Consider the following 22,423-nt stretch of genomic DNA (forward strand, 5'->3'; position numbering starts at 1 on the left):
TATAATCAGTTCAGGGAGAGCTGTATATATAATAAAGAGGGGCTGCTATAATCATTATAATCCATTCCAGGGAACTATATATAGGAGAATGAATTCATTAAGCACTTATTTGCGAAATGGCAATAGTATAAGATGGGAACTAAATTGTGGGGGGGTCCAGAAATTTTGTCAGCAGGGGATCCCAAAATTCCTAGTGGCGGCCCTGTCCTCACTGATCAACAAGTTAATAACTTGCTATGACTGGATAACCCCTTAAAGGTGATTGTAGTCATCCTTCTCTAATCAATTTTATCTGCCATACTGCCATGCTGTTTCCTAGCCATATTTCCCACTGCTGCTGCTAGCTGGGCAGCTGCACTACAAAAAGGCATAGCATGTTCCTTTGTGGCATGTCCGCTCTGCTTCCTATTGAGAGGGGGGGGGGGTGAAGTGTGTTCACCACTCTTCTCCACTTAGCCATGAAACTGAGGTTTCAAATCATACAGCCTTTGACATGAGAACAGAAATTGGCTAACCTAATAATGTCTATAGGAGACTTTAAGAAGACTCATTACATATCCCCCTACCCTCTTTCAAGAACACCTGCATCACATCGAGGAACAAGTATTAATAAGTTAAACACATTCGCCCTTCATCCAACCAGAAAGTGTCTATTGAGTGTTTTACCAATGATTTTAAAAAGTAGTGTTCTTTGTCTTCAGTGAAAGCCTACAAATTCAGTGAATAGTTTTGCAAAACGGCCAAGGTTTACTCTTTCTCCCATAGGACCAGAGCACATAAACTATACAATATTGGAAAATTTTATCAAATAAATGGGAAGAGGTTATTATATTGTAAAAACACCAACTTACCATGTTCATAGCCTGGACACAAAGAGATTGTCATCCAGAGCGGAGAACAGGAAAGTTGCAATCCACAAGAGGGATGAGGGGACAAGTGGCATTGAATGGAATGGAGAAGGGTAGGGGACCAAGGGAAATGATATCCAAAGAAAGAGAAACAGTAGGAAGAGGGGAGGAAAGGTGAATCAAACAATATTACAGGTGATTCAATGAACAACTGGATGGATTACATTTGTCGGGAATGCATAATCATGTAGGTAGACAACAGGCAGCTACAAAGTGGTTAGGGATGGAAGGAAGGAGGTTTATTTGCTTTACTTCATTAACAAGGAGTTGGGAATGCAGATGGCGCAAATAAGTGGGTTGCAATAATTGACATGTAAACAGACAAAGTACATTGTTAATATATGTGAGTGCTGAAAAACAGCCATTAATGAACGTAGGAGTGATCCTTGTTGATGCTACAGGAGGATGCCAAGCCAAGCAAGACAGGGATCTATGATCTTAGAGTAGCACAGACAAGCTGGTAAAATATTTTAGAGCAGGAAAAGATAAGGGGAAATTTGTGATAGCATGAAATCTAAGTATTCTCAGCTATTTTATTTTGCTTTTATTTAAACTCAATTCAAAAAATTGTAACATTAACCTGGTATTAACTATCTAGCAAGTGTTATGTCAGTCTTTGAAGACATAAGGCACAAGTTCTCCTAACATTGGTCATACTTAACATATTAGCACCTCTACCGATACATTATCCTCTGTTCCCTTGGCATTAGGTACAATAAAGTATTTTACCCACAACCAGTCATCGCCCGTATACTTCTGTATGAGATTTTTTGCAAAATCCCTCCTCATCTTTATGTGAAACTGACACCTCCATAATACAATCCAAACTGTAAGCAGCATTTTCTAGAGCAAGGTAAATGGAGATGTGATTTATAGAAAAAGATCTAATATAACTTGTAATTCACTAGTATAAATCCCTGTTGTCTTTTTCTCCTTAGGAGTCCAATGGGTCTCATCAAAGAAAGAGGTTAATTACCGATAATAACGAACAACTGGATTCCAAGGCTAGAATGAACAGAGATTTAATTAATAGAATTATTAAATGTACTAAATATTTACTCAATAAATTATACAGTGTATCAGTCTGTTCAACTCTATGCCTGTAATCCCATACTTACAGCTGGTGATTTACCAGGCAAGTCTAATAACTTTGATCTAATGACCGAGACATAATGAAATGTACACAAAATGTCTTAATTTTTCCAAGCATGTTCCTCTTACATCAGCTTCTAAACTATAGGTTACAAAGATAAGAGAGACTTCCATACTGTAAATGTTGAGGCAAAATACTTAGGTGTTTAAAAAACCATTTAGATATTACATAATTAATTAAATTTAATGATCATGAAGCCACCATAGATAGTTTCAGGAAATATCATAGCTGAGGCAATTCCTGGTTTGTCATGAAAAGTTTGTTTCATTTAACAAATCTTTGTTGACTAGATTCCATGGTTTAAAACAAGGATCTCATATGTACTGGATGATGTATATAACACACCTTCTTCAAGGGATCCACCTGCACTCCCTTTGCTTTTGTAAAAGAACCCCTTGATCCATTCCTGCCAAATGGCAATAGCAAACATGCATGTCTCCGGTCTAGCGCATAAGCCAACTTATGTATGATGCAGGCAATTTAGGAAGCCAGTCTGGGTGCCATGAAGCAGGCAGAAGCAGGGATGCCAAAGCCAGCAGATATGAGGAGCAGGTGTTTTACTTACCTTTAGCTTGGACTGGATCTCTCGTGATTTCCTCCGTGCTAGGACTTGTATGTGACTTGATACCTAAATCAAAGAAAATACTGTTATTAAGTGGATTTTAAGTGTACAGTATTGCCAAGCTGTAGCCCAAAGTAATCATGAGTAAATGTAATATATTAAAACATATGCAAACAGGTCAAAGAAATTTGTACACATACAAGTTTTGTCATTGGGTATATTGACAACTAAAAAAAGCGGCCTATCCACTAATGTACACTAGGAGGCACCATAAGAACAGCTTTAACAAACAATAGCAGTAGCTTTATATTCCTGCTACACATATGCTACTTGTCAGAGAGATGTGCTATGTTTAATTTTAGTTCTGTCATATGCAGGTTGTTCTTGTTGCATCTGCCAAAACAGCAGTTCGATGTTATGGCTGAAGATTACTTTTCTGTCTGTGGATAGGATTTGCGGTTCTGTCCATTCACTGTATTTGTCAACCACCCAATTTTCGGTTGATGGTCTGGTGTCAGCTCATTTGAAACCAGTTTAGGGCACATAACATTTTGTTAAAGTAAAAAAAAAAAAAACATTTTATGACATCTCATCTTTGTTGAATTGTTGGAATATTTCACAGGGATGAGCACTGACAATGATTCAGAACTATGAATCAGAACAACTTCCTACAAGTCTGTTGAAGAGTCAGAATGACCTAGCATCCTAGCAATGACAGACATGCACCCAGATGGTTTTCAGGAGTGGGTCTTCACTCAACACTGAGACTGGAAAACCATTAACCAAAAAAAATGTAAAATTCCATAGGTCATGAAAAATTCTTGAAGAATACTAATCTTTAAGGACAATATGGAGATATAGTAGTTATGGCCAGGTCCTACCAGCAAGCAGGCGTAACATTTATGTAACAAAGGTAGGTTACAAATTATCTGATGGGACAAGTCACAAGACTGATTACTCTTCAAAAACATGGAGAATTAGAAAATCAGAACTTCTTTGCAGACATTTTTCCATTATAAACACCCCTTGAACTATATCTCAGCTTTAAATGTTACAGCCACAAATGTAATCATATTTTATTGATATTGTAAAAGATGGAGCAGCACAAAGTATCAGGTATTTGTGATGTGTGCAGAAAATAATGCCCACGTTTACACATTTTAGCAAATAAAAATAACGTAAAAGTTTTGCATGCTTATGTCACAATACAATGTATTATAATGTAATACAATTTCTATAGGCATACCTTATATATACAACTATAATTGCATTCCTTAACCCCTTTTTCCTCACCTGTTTTCGTGTTCGCGTCTTTCCTGTTCGTAGTTTTATATATCTGGCTATTAGCTCATTTCGGCCTGTAAAAAGAAGGCAGACCCATTAAGAAAAAGTGTTTGATAAATATTTAAATCCAATCAAATGGAAATTATGAAATCCAAGGAAAAATTATGATCTCCAAGGGACAATATACAGATATTATGAAATATAATAATTGTGGGAAAATACATTTGAAAAATAATAATGTGTAAATAATACAGAAAAAGACCTGATGAGTTGGATCTTCAAAGTTACATTTTATAAACCTAACACATGTTGTGTTCTTTCTGGGTTATTTAAATGGCATACATTGTAAGCTCTTGTGACCGGGTCCCTCATTCCTATTGTTTCATCTGACCAGGTAGCTACTCTCTAAGGTCTTTATTTGTATACGCTCAACATGATCTGTCAAGCCCTGTAGAATATGGTGAAACTCTGTAAATATAGATTTATTATTATATTAATATTTATCTTGATTATGGTATTTCATAAAGGGGTTTTCCCACACGAAACAAGTTAGGCCATAAACATAAGTTACGAAAACGGGGGTCCGATGTCCCTGTGCGCTGTACTCTCCGTCAGCTCAATCGTCATCTCGGGAAGCAACGAGTTGTACATCAGACCCCATTAAACCCCTTGTTCAAGTGATCTGTGGGGATCCCATCACTTAGACCCCCACCAAATAGCAAGTTAGGTCCTATCTTTACGATAGGGTCCTAACTTGTTTTGAGGGACAATGAAGCCTACTTAAGACATATCTTGCTTAAAGGATTTGTCCAGGAATAGAAAAACATAACTACGCCACACCTTTCTAAAGGTTTCCTCCAGTACTGCAGCTCAGCCCTAGTCACTTCTGCCGAGTATATTATTGTAGCTCTGCTCCATTGGACAGGTGTGGCTTTGTTTTAAGACAAAAGGAGCCATGTTTTTCCAGTCCTGGACATACCGTGTAGGCCAGTTGTACAAGAACAGGTTTGCTCCAGGACGGCAAATCCCATACACACATGGACACAAGCAGTTGCTGCTAGCATTCCCAATCAGATTTTAGGCATTTTAACCCTCATATGTGCAAAATGTGTAATATTTTGCTACTGATGATTGGGAAGGCCCACAACAGGCTATTGAATACAATTGTGATGAGTTAAAATGTAACAAATGTAAAAATTCTCCAACAACTAAATTGGGAGCTACTCATCATTTCATGAGCTTAGGCAGAAATTTCCAAACTTTTTACTGGACACTTTGCAGCTAACAATCTTCACCGGAACATCACAGGCTTATATTTTTTTTCTATACAGGTGATTCCATCTTCAGATACTGATACCACCACTGAATGGAAAACAATACTGTGGCTTTGGAATATGGAATACAAATATTATTCCAATATATTAAAATAAAATATAAAGTTTCTAAATTATTAGCTATGAATACTAACATTTTATATTGTGCTCCTTCTAGTATCTGAATTTTATTTTTACAGTAAAGATATTATAGATTTTTAGAAAAAGAATTACAGATTTATTTTCATTAATTTTCTCATGTCATGGGAGTGAAAGATTCAGGGGAAAAACTAAATCTTAAAACGAAATGGTTGAGTGATCAATAAACAACTGAAGAGTACATGGCTCAGAAGGAACCTACTTTTCTCCAATTGTTAAGTTAATGCAGCAGCCACTTACTGCCCTATGGATTCATTGAATTGTTGGGTCAGCGAGGTGGCATGTTTTGAAAACACCTTCACTCCCAAGCCTTGGGGGAAGATAAGGGTCCCAGGGTCTTCATTATCTTTTGTTAGGTGGAAGGGAGGAGTCTTCCTGCTTATAGCTGTGGGCGATATGGGTGGAGGTGACTGCACCTGGGGTGCCTTACTGAAAGTAATGAGATCTCAGCTCTGACAGCACTTAATTGTACAAGATGGTAAATAAATAAGCTACAGTGTTTGGTTACATACAGGTAATAACAGTAAACCCATTAATATGTGAATAAAGTTATACAAATAAACCACATTTATAGAAGCAGCTATAAGGACAATGTTGTTATATTGTGAATGCTATGGTAGGGTCTAACATAGAATAACCTCAATTACATAATTGTGAATTTTTTTTTGGCAAGACCCAGGGCATCTATAGGTCAACAGAACTGACTGATCAACACAAAACTCCAGCTAAGTTCTCTTCTCTTCCAGCAGTGTAAAGCTGCTAGACAGTTACCACATGCTCACCATACCACACATTGATGAGATACATTCTATGACAATATTGTAGTATATATGACAAGCATAATACGGTATGTGTTTGGCATTTGCTGGACTGCTATACTGTGCATGGAACAACAGATGATGACGATTAGACTGATGCTTTCCCTAAACATACATAAAAGTCTGGCATAGGTTTATGAAGGTGTCTTTGGTGTATTAGGCAAGTTTCATTTTACTACGTACAGTCTCGTGGCATACTACAAATTTTGCATCAAAGAGCTTCAATTGTATCTAGATGGGGATAGTTCCATTTGTTTTAACAAAGTCTTCATTTTGTACTGGGTTACTATTATAATTATAATTTAAGGGGTTCCCTGACATTAGGAAAACTACACTACCTACACCCTTGGGCTCAGGTATACAAGAGAGTTGTGATGAAGTACAATAACAGATACAGCCCCTAGCAGGAGATTTTATTTGATTTAATCTAAAACGGACGATCTTTTATATCACATGGATACATTTAGTAAGAGAAAAAAGAACACAAAATATACCACCACTTTAAAGGACATCTACTACAAGGATTGCAAACCAAGAACACTTACATGTTGTTGTATACACCCTATGTCTGGATCTGCTCTTCTTTTAGCTTCTTATGCAGTTATTTTTACAAAAACAAGGCTTTGCAAATTATACTAAAATTTTAATGAAGCCTGAAGCCCATGAGGTTCATTTGCATAATTTTTTAAGAATAAGTGAATAAGAAGCTAAAAGAAGAGCAGATCCTGCCAGAGGGAACACACACCAACATGTAAGTGTTCTTGGTTTACAACCCTTCATCCTGGTTGTAGATTTCCTTTAATACAGGCATCTGGTGGTGCAGAGTAAAATTCTAAGTATAAAATAGGTCATTGGAGCCTTCAGCTGCAGATTACAAGAGTAATCTGATTGGTTTAAAAATCCCTGTTCAAGACCTTTTTTTGCTTTCACTTTGGGGTTAAATCTGGTTTATTAAAGCAACAGAGAACCATAATGCATTGTAAGTGCACATTGTAACGGTAGCCACCAGAATACATAGAAGGACAGATTAGTGAGATAACAAGGGCTTATTGTGCTTATTTTAAAGATTTGTGCATGTAACAGGTTGCAAAGTTTAGAGCCAATATTGTCACAGCTGGCCATTTCCACATAAAGCCACCATTTGGTCATCTCCTAACACATCTGCTTCATGCCCCCACCCTGTCTCGTGCTGCAGCACAGCCGTTGGGAAAACACATCCCCCTGAATGAAACAAGTCACAGCACATCAGTGACCAAATATAGCCATGGCAAGACTCAAAGCAATACCAAGCCAAATCCCAAGTAACTCAGCAGAAACTCTGGGCTACATACAAAAACAGCAAGCAAGAGCCCAGACTGACTTATTAACCCCCCCCCCACCACCACCACCAAGATATGAGTCACTGGCTATTGAGAATCCTGGAAGCAAACCCAATATAACAAAATGTGCTCCGGGCAGGCCACTTGTAGGGATTTCCTGCACTTATTTCTAATTACTAATAGAAATGCACAGTCAGCTAAACTGCTAAATTAATGAAGGCATAGATATTTCTGTGCTTCTTACGGTAAGTTATCCATAAAGTATAGTGAGTATAGTAAGTATTTATGGATTCTATATAGGAAAATTTGTGCCATATAGAAAAATGACATTGAATATCACATTTAGTTAAAGGGGGGAAAAAGAAAGAAAAAAAAATCTAAATCTAAAAGAACAGAATTTTTTTTTAAAAAAACCCTTAATTTAAGTATTTTTTAACCATTTTAAGCGGATTAGTATTTCCTAGTTCAGACTTTCAATGGGTTAAATACAGTAGTTTAATAGACCATGGACATATAGCTGTTCTACTTCTTATAGTGTAGAACAGGTTTTGGTGAAGAGACTGCTTTCTTTTTTTCAATAGTTCTACTGTGCCTGAAGCAAATGTCAGCGTACAGCTTCCCAAGGCATGATGTGCAATGTCCGTCACAATGGGGACAGGTGGCACAGGCAAGAAAGACACCTGTTCAGTATTTTTACAGACAGGGGAAGGAGAGAGTTGATCCGGTTAGGCCAGTGGGAGAAAGAGCAGATTTGTTTTTCTGTTAAGCACATTATAACTTATAAATCCATGCAGAGTGGCACAGTTGAACTTGCAGTATTACAGTTATCCGGGCGTGTTTTCACACGCACGCACACATCAGGTTTGACTAGGTAACCCGCTCCACCCCCAGAGTATTAAGACACTCATATGTATGATTCATACCTCCCTCTATAATTGTGTACAATGTTCTTTTAACAAGTTCAATGGAAAGACACATGATTGCACACATTTTCTAGAAGAGGAAAGAATGAAGCCAAGAACAGTGGGAGAGTCAACATTTCCAACATGTATTCTTAAAAGGGCTTCCAAGATAACACAATATGACTTATTTTAGCTTTCATGAAACATCACTATTTTTGTCCATAGTAATGAAGATCCAACCCCTTAATTGTACCCATTATGAGAGCCAAGGAATTCCTTTACAAAAGAACAACATTGGCCAAATCAGACAAGCAGACCATGGGGTCAGAGAGGGCGATGTTAGTTGGGCAGTAAAGACATACTTCACACACTATATTTCCATGATTCGGAGATTGGAAAGGACATCACATGCACAACAAATGTGACATCTTCAGTTCTGGTTTAACAGGCCTGGATGCACCACAGAATGGAGAGCCAGTGCAGGGAATGAGTAGTCTCTCCAGAGAGGAAGTATACTTTTTTTGTTTTTCATATTTTTCTCTTACCAAGTGCTACCCACTAAAGGAGGAAAAAACCCTCTGAAGATTAACACAAAAGTTTGATCTAAAGAGAATTTGACCATAAAAAACCCTGATGAAAAAGACAAAGAAAATCTGTATAAAGATTACCTTCCTACTACATTAAGGAAGGGGCATTAATTATTAGGGTTATGAACTGGTTTGGCAGAATTGAAGAATATGATCAATGCGATTCAACCAATGTACATGTATACAGATAATAATGTAATTCAATCCTTGTATTCTACTTGTCTCATTTCTATTCTCTATTAAAGTAATGCATATTATATGCTTCTCCACTTTGGACATACCTATACTTAATGTATTCTAAGGAGACCAGTCAGTTCATCTTTAGTTATATGGGTGGAAGACACCTTTAATTATCTTAAGTAGGTCACTAGACACATCCCAAGTTCTTTAGACCAAAATTTCATTGTGAACAAGCTTCCTGTTGCATAAGATACTAGACATTCCAATACATGAAAGTGCTATATATTGCATGACATTGCCCTGTTAGGAGACAACCTTGAACCTGACCTTTTCAGTTTACAGGTCAACTTACAAAACATATCTAGATTGTGTGGATAAGACCAGCCTACAAATCTGAACAGTGCTATGGTAAAATTGGTCAATATCACAACTTTTTTTTAACAGTTTTAGAATTTAAGCTATTGCGGAATCATTCTCCGCAGAAAGAGTTTATAGAAGAAGTTCATGTGCTGCCGGTCTTCTTTGGGAGAGAACAGACAGTTGTTTAGAAGAGAAGGAGGATATGGGGGTGGGGAGAAAGTAGAGCAGGAGAAAGACTGAAATTCAAGGAAATAGGCATGCCTTGGTGTTAAAAGAAAACTACAGCAAGGCATGACAGCTGCTTTGGGGGTCAAAGGGCATTACTTGTGCATTCATGGGCTTAACAGTTAGAAGGCAGCACCTGCCAGCTTCAGGGTGTGTCTGGAATATTCACTGTTGACATGTGACCAGGAGCGAGTAGAGGGAAGGAAAAAAGAAAAAAGGGGGATTAAATAGATAATGAAAACAAAACAGAAAATTGCACAGAGGTGAGGGTGCGACCAGCCTGGAGTTTATTTAACAGACACGCAGGAACATTAGTAAGGTAGATGGAAGAAGAGCAGAAGCATTGAGGGAAATCTAATAACTTCAGTAAACCACAGCCCTATACCCCTTTGGTGTGGGCACTTTGTACTCACTTTATTTAGCAGGAGCGTTTCCTGTGCGGGGATCATCAAATTCTACTGTGGCCCTGGTCTCAAGATCCATATTAACCATTTAACACTATTCTCATTATAGAAATCACTTTATTTTCAAGTCCAAGTAGATGCTGGCATTTTGACTGTGTATGTTCTCATTGGCTGGAGTGTGCTTTACTTCACTCCAAAATATACTGAAATTCTTTTTGACCAATTGCACATTTTATAAATACCTGGATCCTCAATATGCTGTAAGCAGAACTTGGCGTTCTGTGGTGTCTCTGTAATTTGGACTGTTAAAAGATTTTTACTTAGTAAAATGCCTTGCACACACTTGCCCTTCAATATGTACATTGTGCCAAAGTATGTATTAAACATTTTACCAATACCCAATAAAAAAAGATGGTGTCCTTCATGATACAGATTTATCACAACCTTACTTCCACCCTTCTACCAAAATGATTTGAAACAATAATGCTCATTTACTAAGGGTCCGCGGACCGCACAAACTTCAGATATTCTGACGATTAATGTTTTACGCCACAGTTAAAAGGGGATTGTGGCGCATGCTATCGGATTTAGCGCTTTTATGTGACACAAATAGGGGGGCTGGGCGGTGGGCGATCCGACGGATTCGGACTGAGCGCAGGATTTAACATTTGAATTTGTGTCACAAGCCATGCACCGAGAAGAAGATGGTGAACTTTGGCTGACCTGATCGGGGAAGCGACACATGCAGGATATCGGGCGCACGATCTTAGTGAATCGCGCTGGAGTCCCAACGCACAGCGGGGATCGCGCAAGGGAAGGATAAGTAAATGTGCCCAATGTGTTAGATAAAGAATTCACAAATGTTCCCAAGAGGTGAAATATTACAGATCCTCTTACTTCTAAGGTAACTTGTTATATAGCTATATATTCATCCCTACAGGACACATCACTAAAGAATTTACTTTTTTTTAAATTTTGTTTTATATAAGCGCGCATATAAAAGTCTTTACAGGACCATATACCAGACAAAAATGCTCTCCTTTCAGTTTTTCCTCCTGTCCACATCAATCTTCTTGTGTTCCACATGTAAATTTGCAGAGCAGCCCCATCTGGAAGGCACATGTGTTTCACTCTAAAGTAATTCTGAGCAATTGTGGCTGAGGACGCTGGAATTCCTGGCACGTAAGCCAGTTGTAGAAGGGTACTGTAGAACAATAATCAATGTAGAGATGGATAAGAGATCCCATCTTGGTCACATGTCCTAATCCCATCTTGTGACTATGTAGGAAGTAAAATGAGGTTTCCCCACTATGCAGTTCTAAATCATTCTGAAAAGATTATAACTGGTCAATTTCTTGCTTTCACCTGGATTGTTTTACTTTATTTGGAGGGTTTTTTTTTAATCTCTTACCTTATTTTGCCTACTCTAAAAGTACACTTGAAGGGGCATTGTTTTTAAAAAAGGGAAAATATGAGATAAGCATTTTACTGGATAACAAAGAAGTTCTTTTACACATGGGCTTCCTGTCATGTGACCTTCAATCTCATAAATATACTTTTAGGAGAGGATGGCATCTGACGGGAAGTCCATGGCCTGAGGTCTATAGAGGCTCTTCAATGGCATCCTTAGAAAAAGGAAAATATAAACGTTCTGACATCATAAAAAAACAAACATAAAAGAACATATATGAAAGTGTTATTTTTAGTTAAATATCTATTGCATATAGCATAATCCTTTAAAGTGGCATTCCAGGTAATTCATATTCAAATGGGTCACTAAAATATATGCTAATATGTAATTAGATGTTTTTGCTCCCTTTAGCAGAAAAATGTTGTGGACATACACTATAATGGAGAATTAAAATGCTACTGGCCCTTTAATGAGTCCTGTGAGAGAGACAAAGGACAGAAGATGGCCGCTGGTCACATGTCCACATCACATGTCCTCCACCTCCCTGGGCCAGTCATTTGATCATCATTTTGTTTGGCTGTAGTCCGTTGGTTGCAGAGCATCCAGTAAGGCGCCAAAAAATCTAAAAATCTGATGCATTCTGAAGGCCATCAAAAACGTGTGAGACTTTATGCTTTTTTAGTGGCACCTTCAAGTGGCATGAACAGGAGGGGAGCTGAAAACCCCCCAAAAAAATTATCTTTTTTTTAATCCCATGGGAAGTTTCCTCAAAAATAGGTCTCTATACAACAATGTGTCTCTTCAATAAGAAACAATCAATAACTTTATATATGATTTGCACAGGAATCTAAGTGCTATCCTAAACATTATCTAAATAAACTCCTTGCTCACGTGTGTTTGATCAAGATTATTCCATGGTCATAGACCTCTCAAGCGATATTTTTTTACTGAAGTGATTTGATGGGACATGCCATGCAGCAATAGAGATCTTCATGTGGTACAAAGCCTTGGCCATGAGTGGGCCATGAGTATGACACCTAAGATCTAATAAAAATTCACAATTTGTATTTGATTGAACAACACTTTCCATTGTGAAACAACATCTCCAGCAATTTTTCAAAATCCTGCAATAGTAGCTAGATCGCACATAATTTTTCTCCCTAGTAGTTACACAATTTGGATGCATCTTTAAGCCACCAATTTTAAGCTTTTTTCCCCCATCATACAATAATACTATTACACAATAAACAATTTCAAGTTAAAAATAGTTTGTATTGAGTTTTCATTACTCTGGGCAGTAGTGGGCCTTAGTTGTAGCTTCTTTTTGTCTGAAATCAATTTAGATATTTTTAATATAAATTTACACCACATAAAAAAATGCTTGAGCATTGACTGTCACTTTAATTAAGGGTCTAGACAAGGGGTTGTGATTTTGTAGACTCCTAAAATAACCCAGATTTTTTACTTGCATGGAGCGAAAAGCAATTCTCAAAAGTATACCAAATAAAAGTTGACTTCAATGAGGAATGCAATTAAATTCAATGAAGATAAATAAAAAAAATCACAATTGGGCCTATTTCCTCACTTACGCCACCTCCATGCCTGGTGGCTTAGTGGGCTGGCTATAATAAATCTCCCCATTGTGTGCAACTTTAATAAATATGACACATATTCTGAACTGAACTGGTGACAATATTCCTATACAATCCATCATTTTTTATTGTAAGAAACTCAAAACTTTCTTACAACAGCTCTACACTTGTCTAGGGTTGTGTCTGCTATGCCAGCTTGGATCTATTAGGGTTCAGTTTACAAATGCAATGCTTGCGGCCAGGGGCGGGTCTTGGGCCGAGCGCATATGCGTTGCAACACTTGCGATTGGGGATCAGCACACAGTGGGGCTCATTTACTAAGGGTCAGTGGAGTGCATTTCCGTCGGACTTCCCGCCATTTTCAGGATTTGCGCCGATGGGACAGGTACTTAGAAGGGGATTGTGTCGCACGTGATCAGATTTTTTCATGCGAAAGAAATCGGGGGCGGGGGCGGACGATCCGACTGAATCAGACTGTATGCGGGATTTCAAATTTCAAATTGGTTGCATCCAATGCACCTATTTACACCGGGAAGGAGAAGGTAAACTCCAGCGATCCGACAGATTCGGACTTAGCACTGGATTTAACATTTGAATTTGTGTCGCAAGCCATGCACTTACATGCACCGGGAAGAAGATGGCGAACTCCGGCAGACCTCAGCGGGAAATGACACAAGCAGGAAATCGGGCACACGATCTTAGTGAATCGTGCTGGAGTCCATGATCATCGGACAACACACAGCGGGGATTGCGCAAGGGACAGATAAGTAAACGTGCCCCACTGTGGGCAGGTTCCCAATTGCATGCACTTCCATGAAAGTGCATATATGATCAGACCCCCCACCAACCCCTCCGGGCACGTGTGACTGCACCCTCAAATTGACTATGATTGAGTTGTAATGCTACATTAAAGCAATAGACAAAAGGTGTGCTGTTTTTTGAGGAATGAGAATATGTTTCTTTAATCCTGGACAACCGTTTCAAAAGGTTTCTGACCTATTCCCAGCAGCTATTCAGCAGATATTGAGAATTGATATAAAGGACTGGTCATCAATAGCAGAGGCGCTGTGAGAAAAGTTTCATATATTGCTTGCAGAGATGTAAATAACACTGTGCTTCCTTTAGATAGCAGTAACATTTCATGTCATGTATTGCAACAGACCTAATATTCCTGGCAAGATCAGGCCAACTAAGAGTTAAGTGTGCAAAGTAAACCTTCATGACAGGGCTGTCTTGTAATAGATTAGGTCTGTATGTGCTACTCCCCCCACCAACCCCTCCAAACACACCAGAGCTTGTCCTGCCAGGCAGAGGCCAGGATCAGATTTCCTCTCCCACCTCCTCCCTCTTCTCCTCCAGCCTGACTCCCCTCCCCCTCCCCACCCGCTGGTGTCTTCTTTCCATGTGACCTTGCAAAGTCTTGATTTACTGGAATCACAGACCCCCTAGAAAGGCAGGGAGAGGAAGAGTGGGAGGAGAGACACAGGGTATTACACAACAAAAGCTACTTCTAGGTCTCTCCCAGCCAGACACCAATAAACAGCTGCTCCAGAGCGGGTACACCTATGCCAGGTGCACATTACATACGCAGTTCCATTGATAAGGCTGGCATCTTGTAAATAACTAGAATCCGATGGTATGAATCCATATATAAGCACATCTATGTAGTGCACGGATATACACAGGATAGAGAGGTCTCCAACAAAGAGTAAACATATAGTTCACTAGGTGCACACATAACAACAATAACACTTCCAAAAACTACTGCATGAATAAGGACAATCATTAGAGCGGATTCAAAGATATGCATGTGTGTGTGTACGCCAGATGAAGCTCTATATTCATGTCATCTGTTGTGGGTGATGCTAGCTGTTTAACAATTTCTTTACATTCTAATAGTCTACATGATGTGCCATGCACATGGGCAAATTTACACAGGCAGACAATCAGCACAGAATAAATGACGGTCGGGGAGGATACATGTAGTAGCCACTGTTCTCTACTAGACCTTAATCATTTTAGGCCATTTGTACACAAACAAGTTTACTACGACAAACTCAATCCATGTATCTGCTGGATTTACTGGTCCAATTGTGTACCAGTAACTGTACTAGTTCAGTAGCGCTACCCTCAAAAAAGGTAAATCCAGTAGACCCTGGCATAGATTTATTAAAGGACGTGCAACAGTTTTCTGTCTGACTCTGCACATTCTTCTATGTGAAAACTGCTTGCACATGTATTTAAAAAGTTTTGAATGCGACCCTTTTGAGTCTGACGGAAGTGAGTCACACACCCCATGTTAAAGGTGCACCAAAAAAAAGTTGGTGCACACTGTCAGAGCGGAGGGTGCCAGATTCATGAAGAACACGCACCACAAATCATGAATCTGGCACACTACACAGGCAAACTGCAGTTTACACTTTTTTTTTTTTTAGTTTTTTAGTAGATGTGCCCCACTGAATTTCATAGCCAAGGGGGGGGGGGGGGGCGGTTATTGTCCAGCCACACAGTTTGCAGCCAGATCTCAGTGCCCAATCATGCTTTTGGCACCCAAACGAGGTGCAGTGAGCACATGTCTCAGCACATTGTTGTCATGCATATCATATCGCCGCAGTATGCAGCCGGCTGCTCGCTTCTCTATGGAGGAGGGGTTATGAACAGCACTCACCCCTCCTCTCTCCAATGCATGACTGTATGCGCTTTTGTGTGCAAGGGGTCTAAAATTGCTCTTGTACAACTGTCCTTAAACAGATATGTGTTATACATGGTCACCATAGAAAACACATGCATCCATTAACTAAAAAAGATCAAAGTATTTTGTTTGAAAAAACCCAACGTGTCAGCAAGTTTGTGTTCTGTCCCTGGAGACCATGAACAGAACACAATTGTGATATGTAGCGGCATGCATGCTGCTAGTTTCTTGTTAATGGCCACTCAGTTTGGTAGGTTTGGCTGGCAAACTGTGCAGTTACTACATGTAACAGTAGGAAGTATTGAAGTAAAAGAAACAAGGGTTGGCATGCAGGGCAATACAGCAAGTGCCATGTCCTGGCCAATACAAATATGCATACTCTTATAGATTTGCTATACATGCTCATTTATCTACATTTATTAAAGTAATTATAATGAGCATGCATTCTCTTGTATATGGTTATTAAAGTAAACACAACCATGATAAAATTGGGAAATATACTTCAGACACCATGACTGTGGTAATCTTCTTATATTTGTTATCCTTGACCTCCTTCCTTTTAAAATCAACTTTTAAAATTATTCTAATTATCGGGAATTGTTTCCCTTGCTGCTCTGTGAACTGGCTTTACAGGCTTTTACACCGTCTCACCCTCCCCCTACTTCCTCAGCACTGAGATTACAGCAGGAATTACTCACTGCACAATGGTATTGTTCATCCCCATACAATAAACATTATAATTGACATGACATCTATTTACACCAGATGTACCATAGCAAAATGGATGATTTTAATGCCAGCATAAAACATTCATTCATCGACACATGTGGATGATTATCTGATAACCCAAAGCGATTGTGTGTTGCCATCTTAAATGAGATTCCAGTTAATTTCAAAAGATTTGTTTCTCAGGAACATACTATTATGAGCGTTTTCATTTCTCACATGTTCTTGGAAAATGGACACAAATGCCAGTTTTGGAGCAATACTTGACAACTGAGAGATGATTAAGGGATTATGATCATGTAGCATTTTAAACTCAGTTTTTTTGAAGTGCACCTTATTATATACCACACTGGAACGAGTTTGTAACCATATTACAACTTTTAAAAAGTTTGAAAATCTGGTCTAACAGGCTTTTACACCCACTGTTCAAAACTGGAGCAAGTGGTAGTAAGAATTATATGTTGTGAATTATTTTACTTGAAAGGTCACAAATATGTTCTGTTTTGCAACATTTTGAAACCAGAGTTCAGAAATTGTACTTTTGGGGCAACATAAAAGATATATGGCAAGAAAACTATTGACTAGTATCATTGGCAGAACTACCAACTGCTACAAACATCCAAATCTCAAGTACTGCTAGATCTCATGAATACTGGAAGCCATGTTTAATGCATAGAGAACTGAGGAGTTTGGCTGGATATGACAACTAAGAAGTACCCAGAGGAATTCCTCAAAGGTTAACTATGGGCAGTGACTATCAATGGAGGTGGTCTCCTGCATCCTAAGTATTACAACACACAACATACTCACATAGCTCCCAACCGTCCCGATTTTGACGGGACTTTCCCGTTTTTCGTACCCCTGCCCCGCGTCACGGGCAGCTATGATATTGTCACGGATTTCCCCCCCAGGTCCCGCTGTGTCCCGGCGCTGTGTCCGCATAGTAAATACTTTGAAAGTCTGAACTCACAGTACAGAATGGCTTCTACAGACATCGGGAGCGAATCCTTTTCAGAGAAGTGTCGGGCTTAGCGCAGAGCAGGGACCACGTCATCAGCTTCAGATCTGTCCATATATGGTCGCTGCATCTCCTAGGGTTCCCCAGAGCAGACATCGGGAGGGAATCCTTTTCTGAGAAGTGTCGGCTTAGTGGAGAGAGCAGGGACCACATCATCAGCTCAGATCTCTATCTGTCCATATATGGTCTCCAGGGCTTCCCCAGACACAAGCTCTTTATATAATTAAATTAAATAAAGTTTTGCCCAGGCTGAGATTCGAACCTGGGACCCTCTGCACCATAGACAGGAGCTTAACTAACTGAGCTATAAGCCCAGTGATACAGAGCTGGGGATTTCTGGTAAGTAAGACTTGTTATCTGCCATTTACATTGTGACACAGACTAATGCCCTGATATATAGAGAGGGATCTTCTCAGAGATTATTATTGTAATTATTGAGACTATTATTATTATTATTATTATTATAAATTTTATTATTATGGAGATGATTATTAATAATGGTAAAAATAATAATAATCATCTCAATAATAATAATAATAATAGTCTCAATAATTACAATAATCTGAGAAGATCCCTCCCTATATACCAAGGCAGTATATAGTTCTTAGTTACCAAAATTCTCCACTTGTTAATCACTGAGGTTATAGCTCAGTGGGTTGAGGCGCTGTGTTATTATTGTACATGGACACTGCAGGTTCTGGGTTCAAATCCCAATGAGGATAATTTTTTTTTTTTTAAATTATGATTTTTATTATTTTTAATATGGCTAAAATTTGGGGCGTGGCCAGGGAGTGATTGGGGGTGTGGCTTAGGGGGATCGCCACGGCACGCTACGCGTGCCGCCATTTTGTCCCTCTTTCCTTTTCCCAAATGTTGGGAGGTATGTACTCATACTCATACCTCTGCAAAAGGCATTACAAGGAGCTGCCCTGGAAGTAAAAAGCGATTTATGGGGGTATTCTTGAATCAAAAAGGGGTGGGTTTGAATTGTCTTGTGATTTAAATGTTAGGAGGCATGCAATAGTGTCTATCAATGTTAACACATGTCTTATAGTATATCACAGAGCACCACACAACTTCTTGTGTAACATCTTGCTTATGTCCACACCACAAGAATATTCTTTTAACATGCTGATATCCATTAAACTTGTCACTTATTGACATGGTTGCTTTCAGGTTTATCGAAGGGTGATATAAACAAGTCATGAAACACAGGATAATGATGCATTTAGGTGCATATTTATTGCAATAGAACTCACCATACATCTTGCCTTCATCAGATAAAATAATCTTGCGCCTCCCGCATGGCGGGTATATAGCCAATGCCTCCTGGAAGCTCTGTTCTATGTCTGGACTCCACACACCTTCCGCATCATTGTCCAGACTCTTCTCCATGGAATCTCCCAAATCTCCTGTGCTTTCAGCTGGGCTGCCAGCTTCACTCCACCCGTTGGGGTCCATAGTTGGAATAGGAGGGTAAGGAGAGGCTCCTCCAAGCCTCACCTTGCTAAAGAAGACTCAGCAAATTCTGCAAAATAAGGAAAGTTATATCAATATTTGACTCTATAACCACAAATAATATTTGTGAGTTTTGCTCAAAAAGAGATTAAAAAATAACCAAACAGTTATGATATAAATGTCAACTTGAGTAGCAATATTTCTGTTGGAGATTCAATTTATTGTCAAATAAAGAAAACCAATGAAATATTATACCAGCAGAAATGTAATTGGAACTATGGATTATACAAAGATTAGTTATATATCATGGAAGTAAAGAGATAGTGCCCACTAACTACATGCAGCAGAGTAAAGCTACTGCTGAACTATTTGGTACTAGGTACAGTAGATGTATATTGGGAAGAAAAATCTGCAAACACAACTTCAACACCTTAATAAAGCTAAGGCATTGTCTACAAACTGTGCAAAAAGAAAGCTATTTAGTTTTGAATACCCTTCAAAATACAAAAAAGGGTATACAGGAGACATTTTTAACTTCAAAGGGGTTTTCCATCAGGTACTTTCATTATATGGTTATTTTATAAAAAGGTATTAGAAAACAAAACAAAAGAAGCAAAACCTACCCAATACCAAACCCCTGCTGCACCCATTTAACCACTGCCTGGGTTCACTGTTCATTTCCACTTTTTGGATATTTTCCACATAGACAAAATCACTGTTTATTCAATTACTGAGGAGTGATCCGATTAGCCAAGATACATTTTCTGTATTAACAAGGGACCAGGAAGTAGAGAGTGGAGGCTCACCCAGAGACCACTGGAATAAATGCAAGTACTGCTTACTTTATGTTGTTCTTGTAAAAATAAAATAAATATTATCTGTCAGACAACCCATTTACAGAGAGATGTCTTGTCTTCCCTTAAATTTTCATAAACATACTGGAGACCATGATTTTGTTTACCCACAGCAGGCGCACATAAAAGATCACTGGTGCCTCCTCCGCTCCACCCCTTCTAATCTTAAACGCTTAAACAAAGGTCTGATAAAAATGCAAAGCATTGATATTTAAATGATGTGGTGCCTGCCGGAAAACAAGAGATAAGACCTTTTATTATTCTTCATTTTTGTTGGGAACTTTTACTTTATGAGGGGCATGAACATAAGAACTTTGGTTGGCTTGTGTGGTTTGGTTTAAATTTTTGAAAAAAGTAATCAAAAGCTATGGCTTTCAAATTAGCCAGGACTTAAAACAAACAAAATGGTTGTCCAATAAGGTCTGTGTACCCTTGGCAAATCTCAAGATACCTGATCTTTCAAAATCCCTGGCCGTAGTACCATTTAGCATAGGTCCAAAATTTTCTCGTATATAGACTTCTCGATGAAATAGGAAGCAAGAGGACATTTGCAACATTGAGCTGTGTCCAAGTTCATTTACAGCACAGTGATCTGGCCAAGCGCTAACATTGTGATGTTAATTTTTAACCTGGATTTAATGAGAGGCTTGGGCTGTCTGAAAACTTTGGTTAAAAAGTTTATTTAGCATAACTGCTTTGAAACCAGTTTCGAAATGCACATTGTAAACAGATCTCCCTTGCTAAAATCTTTCGACATTTAACATTGTGATCACATTGGTATATTTTTGTTTTCATTAAACATTTGAAAAAGTGTTTCTTTGGTGTGAATGTAAAATGTAAACCCCACACCATTCAACACATGTGAATGTGTAAACAAAAATTAAAATAATATAACGCTTTAACAGTTTATTGAACAGCAATGTATAAAAATGCAGAAAACAGACCTCATTTGTCACCCATTTTATCATGCAAGCCAATGTTTTCCAATAAGTGATCATGGAACCACATATGGATCTTGGGTTCCTAGCCTTGAGAAAGTGGCAATTGTAAATATTGGAATCTAAAAGCAAGAAGCATGACCATAAATGGCAGTGCCATATATCTCAATTATATCTTCTGTGGCTTTTTCTTTCGTTTACTAGTGTTTCTCGAGATGTTCACACAATTTATGATGTATGATGTACAGAGGATAATGGGAAGAGAAGAGTAAGTTATTTTGGACATCTAGACTTAGGGACATATACACACCCAAACACTACAATCAGTTTTTCACAGATCAATTGCCATAGGAAGTCTTAAGTCTTTTACACGTACATTTTATGCGTGTTATCTGCACATAAAAAAACACATTGCAATACAAAACATCAGTTTTTCACACATTGCTTGTGTAGAGGGTCTTATCCAACTGAGTGCAAGCTAATAAAGTATGCAATTTAACAGTGTTTTGGTAGACCCCTGAAATGGAATGAGGATCCCACCACTGGCAGGATCACTGTGCACACAGCACACACAAGTGACAAGATCCATCCAGTTAATATTTGGCTTGAATAGCCAATCCTCTGATGATGTATAAAGCATGTGGAAAATACAATTGCTGGACAGTTTACACAACCTATATGACCACATTGCTCCATCATAAGTGCTGACATTTTCGTACTCAAATAAATCTAAGAAGAATATTACAAGCACACAGGTGAGACATTCTAAGCTCACATGATGAATTTCATCTGTCCAAGAGGATGAGTTCAACCTTTTTCACAAAACCTGATCTCGTAGGGACATTTAAAGATTTCCAATGCAGAAACCTAAATTCTGCCTTTTTTGGCCCAAAGCTTTGGTCCATTCTCCTTAAGAATTACAGTTGGAGGGAAGTTATGTAGCAATTGGGTCCAGACCTACAGCTACTATCATCCACCAATGTATGAGATCAAGTACCAGCACCAACCAGCTGTAGCAACTGAGGTCATATACAGAGGTCATATGTCTAACAAAGGTAGAACCAGTGGTCACTTGTCACAGGCAATCATTTTTATTAATGTAGAGTCACAATAATCCAGATTTTTTTGCCACATGTAGAAACACTTCAGGTTTTGCTTGTTTTAACTACCAATGTTTTTTTAACTATAATTGGTTACAGTGATGTATTGCGGAAGAATCAAGGAAAACCAGAAAAAAGTTTCATCAGCAGCGATGTCCTACACTCACTGTACCACAGGACAAGCAGTCTTCTTCCTGTTGGTGGGCAGTTCTTGGAATACAAGGACAGGTTGACCTCAGCCACATTGAGTGGGTCTGTCAAGCTGCCAGACTGCAGCAGGTGTGAAATGAGCCCATGTCATTGGATCCACGGGCAGGGACAGGGCACAGCAACCCTTCTAGCAGAGCACATATACAGTTTTAAGAGCTGTTAAAAGTGCTACTGATACCAAGGAGAGGAGTAAATTCAATTCATACATTGGAGCTTGAGAGAAAAAAAATTATCAGCCTGCCGTCCACTT

The 22,423-nt window shown here is 38.7% G+C and overlaps 1 protein-coding gene across 2 annotated transcripts in view; it reads right to left on the reverse strand.

Moving 5' to 3' along the window:
• TEAD2 (TEA domain transcription factor 2) overlaps positions 1 to 22,423 on the reverse strand; it is an 82,838-nt gene that overhangs the window by 15,783 nt on the left and 44,632 nt on the right. For both annotated transcript variants that reach the window (XM_072156869.1, XM_072156870.1), the window contains 3 exons: positions 18,873 to 19,141; positions 3,917 to 3,981; positions 2,627 to 2,689 (listed from right to left, as the gene is read on the reverse strand). In XM_072156869.1, coding sequence (XP_072012970.1) covers positions 2,627 to 2,689; positions 3,917 to 3,981; positions 18,873 to 19,074 — 330 coding nt within the window. In that variant the 5' untranslated portion in view covers positions 19,075 to 19,141. The remainder of the gene's footprint in view (positions 1 to 2,626; positions 2,690 to 3,916; positions 3,982 to 18,872; positions 19,142 to 22,423) is intronic.

Source organism: Engystomops pustulosus, chromosome 6 (genome assembly GCF_040894005.1).
Source record: "Engystomops pustulosus chromosome 6, aEngPut4.maternal, whole genome shotgun sequence".
Lineage (NCBI taxonomy): Eukaryota > Metazoa > Chordata > Amphibia > Anura > Leptodactylidae > Engystomops > Engystomops pustulosus.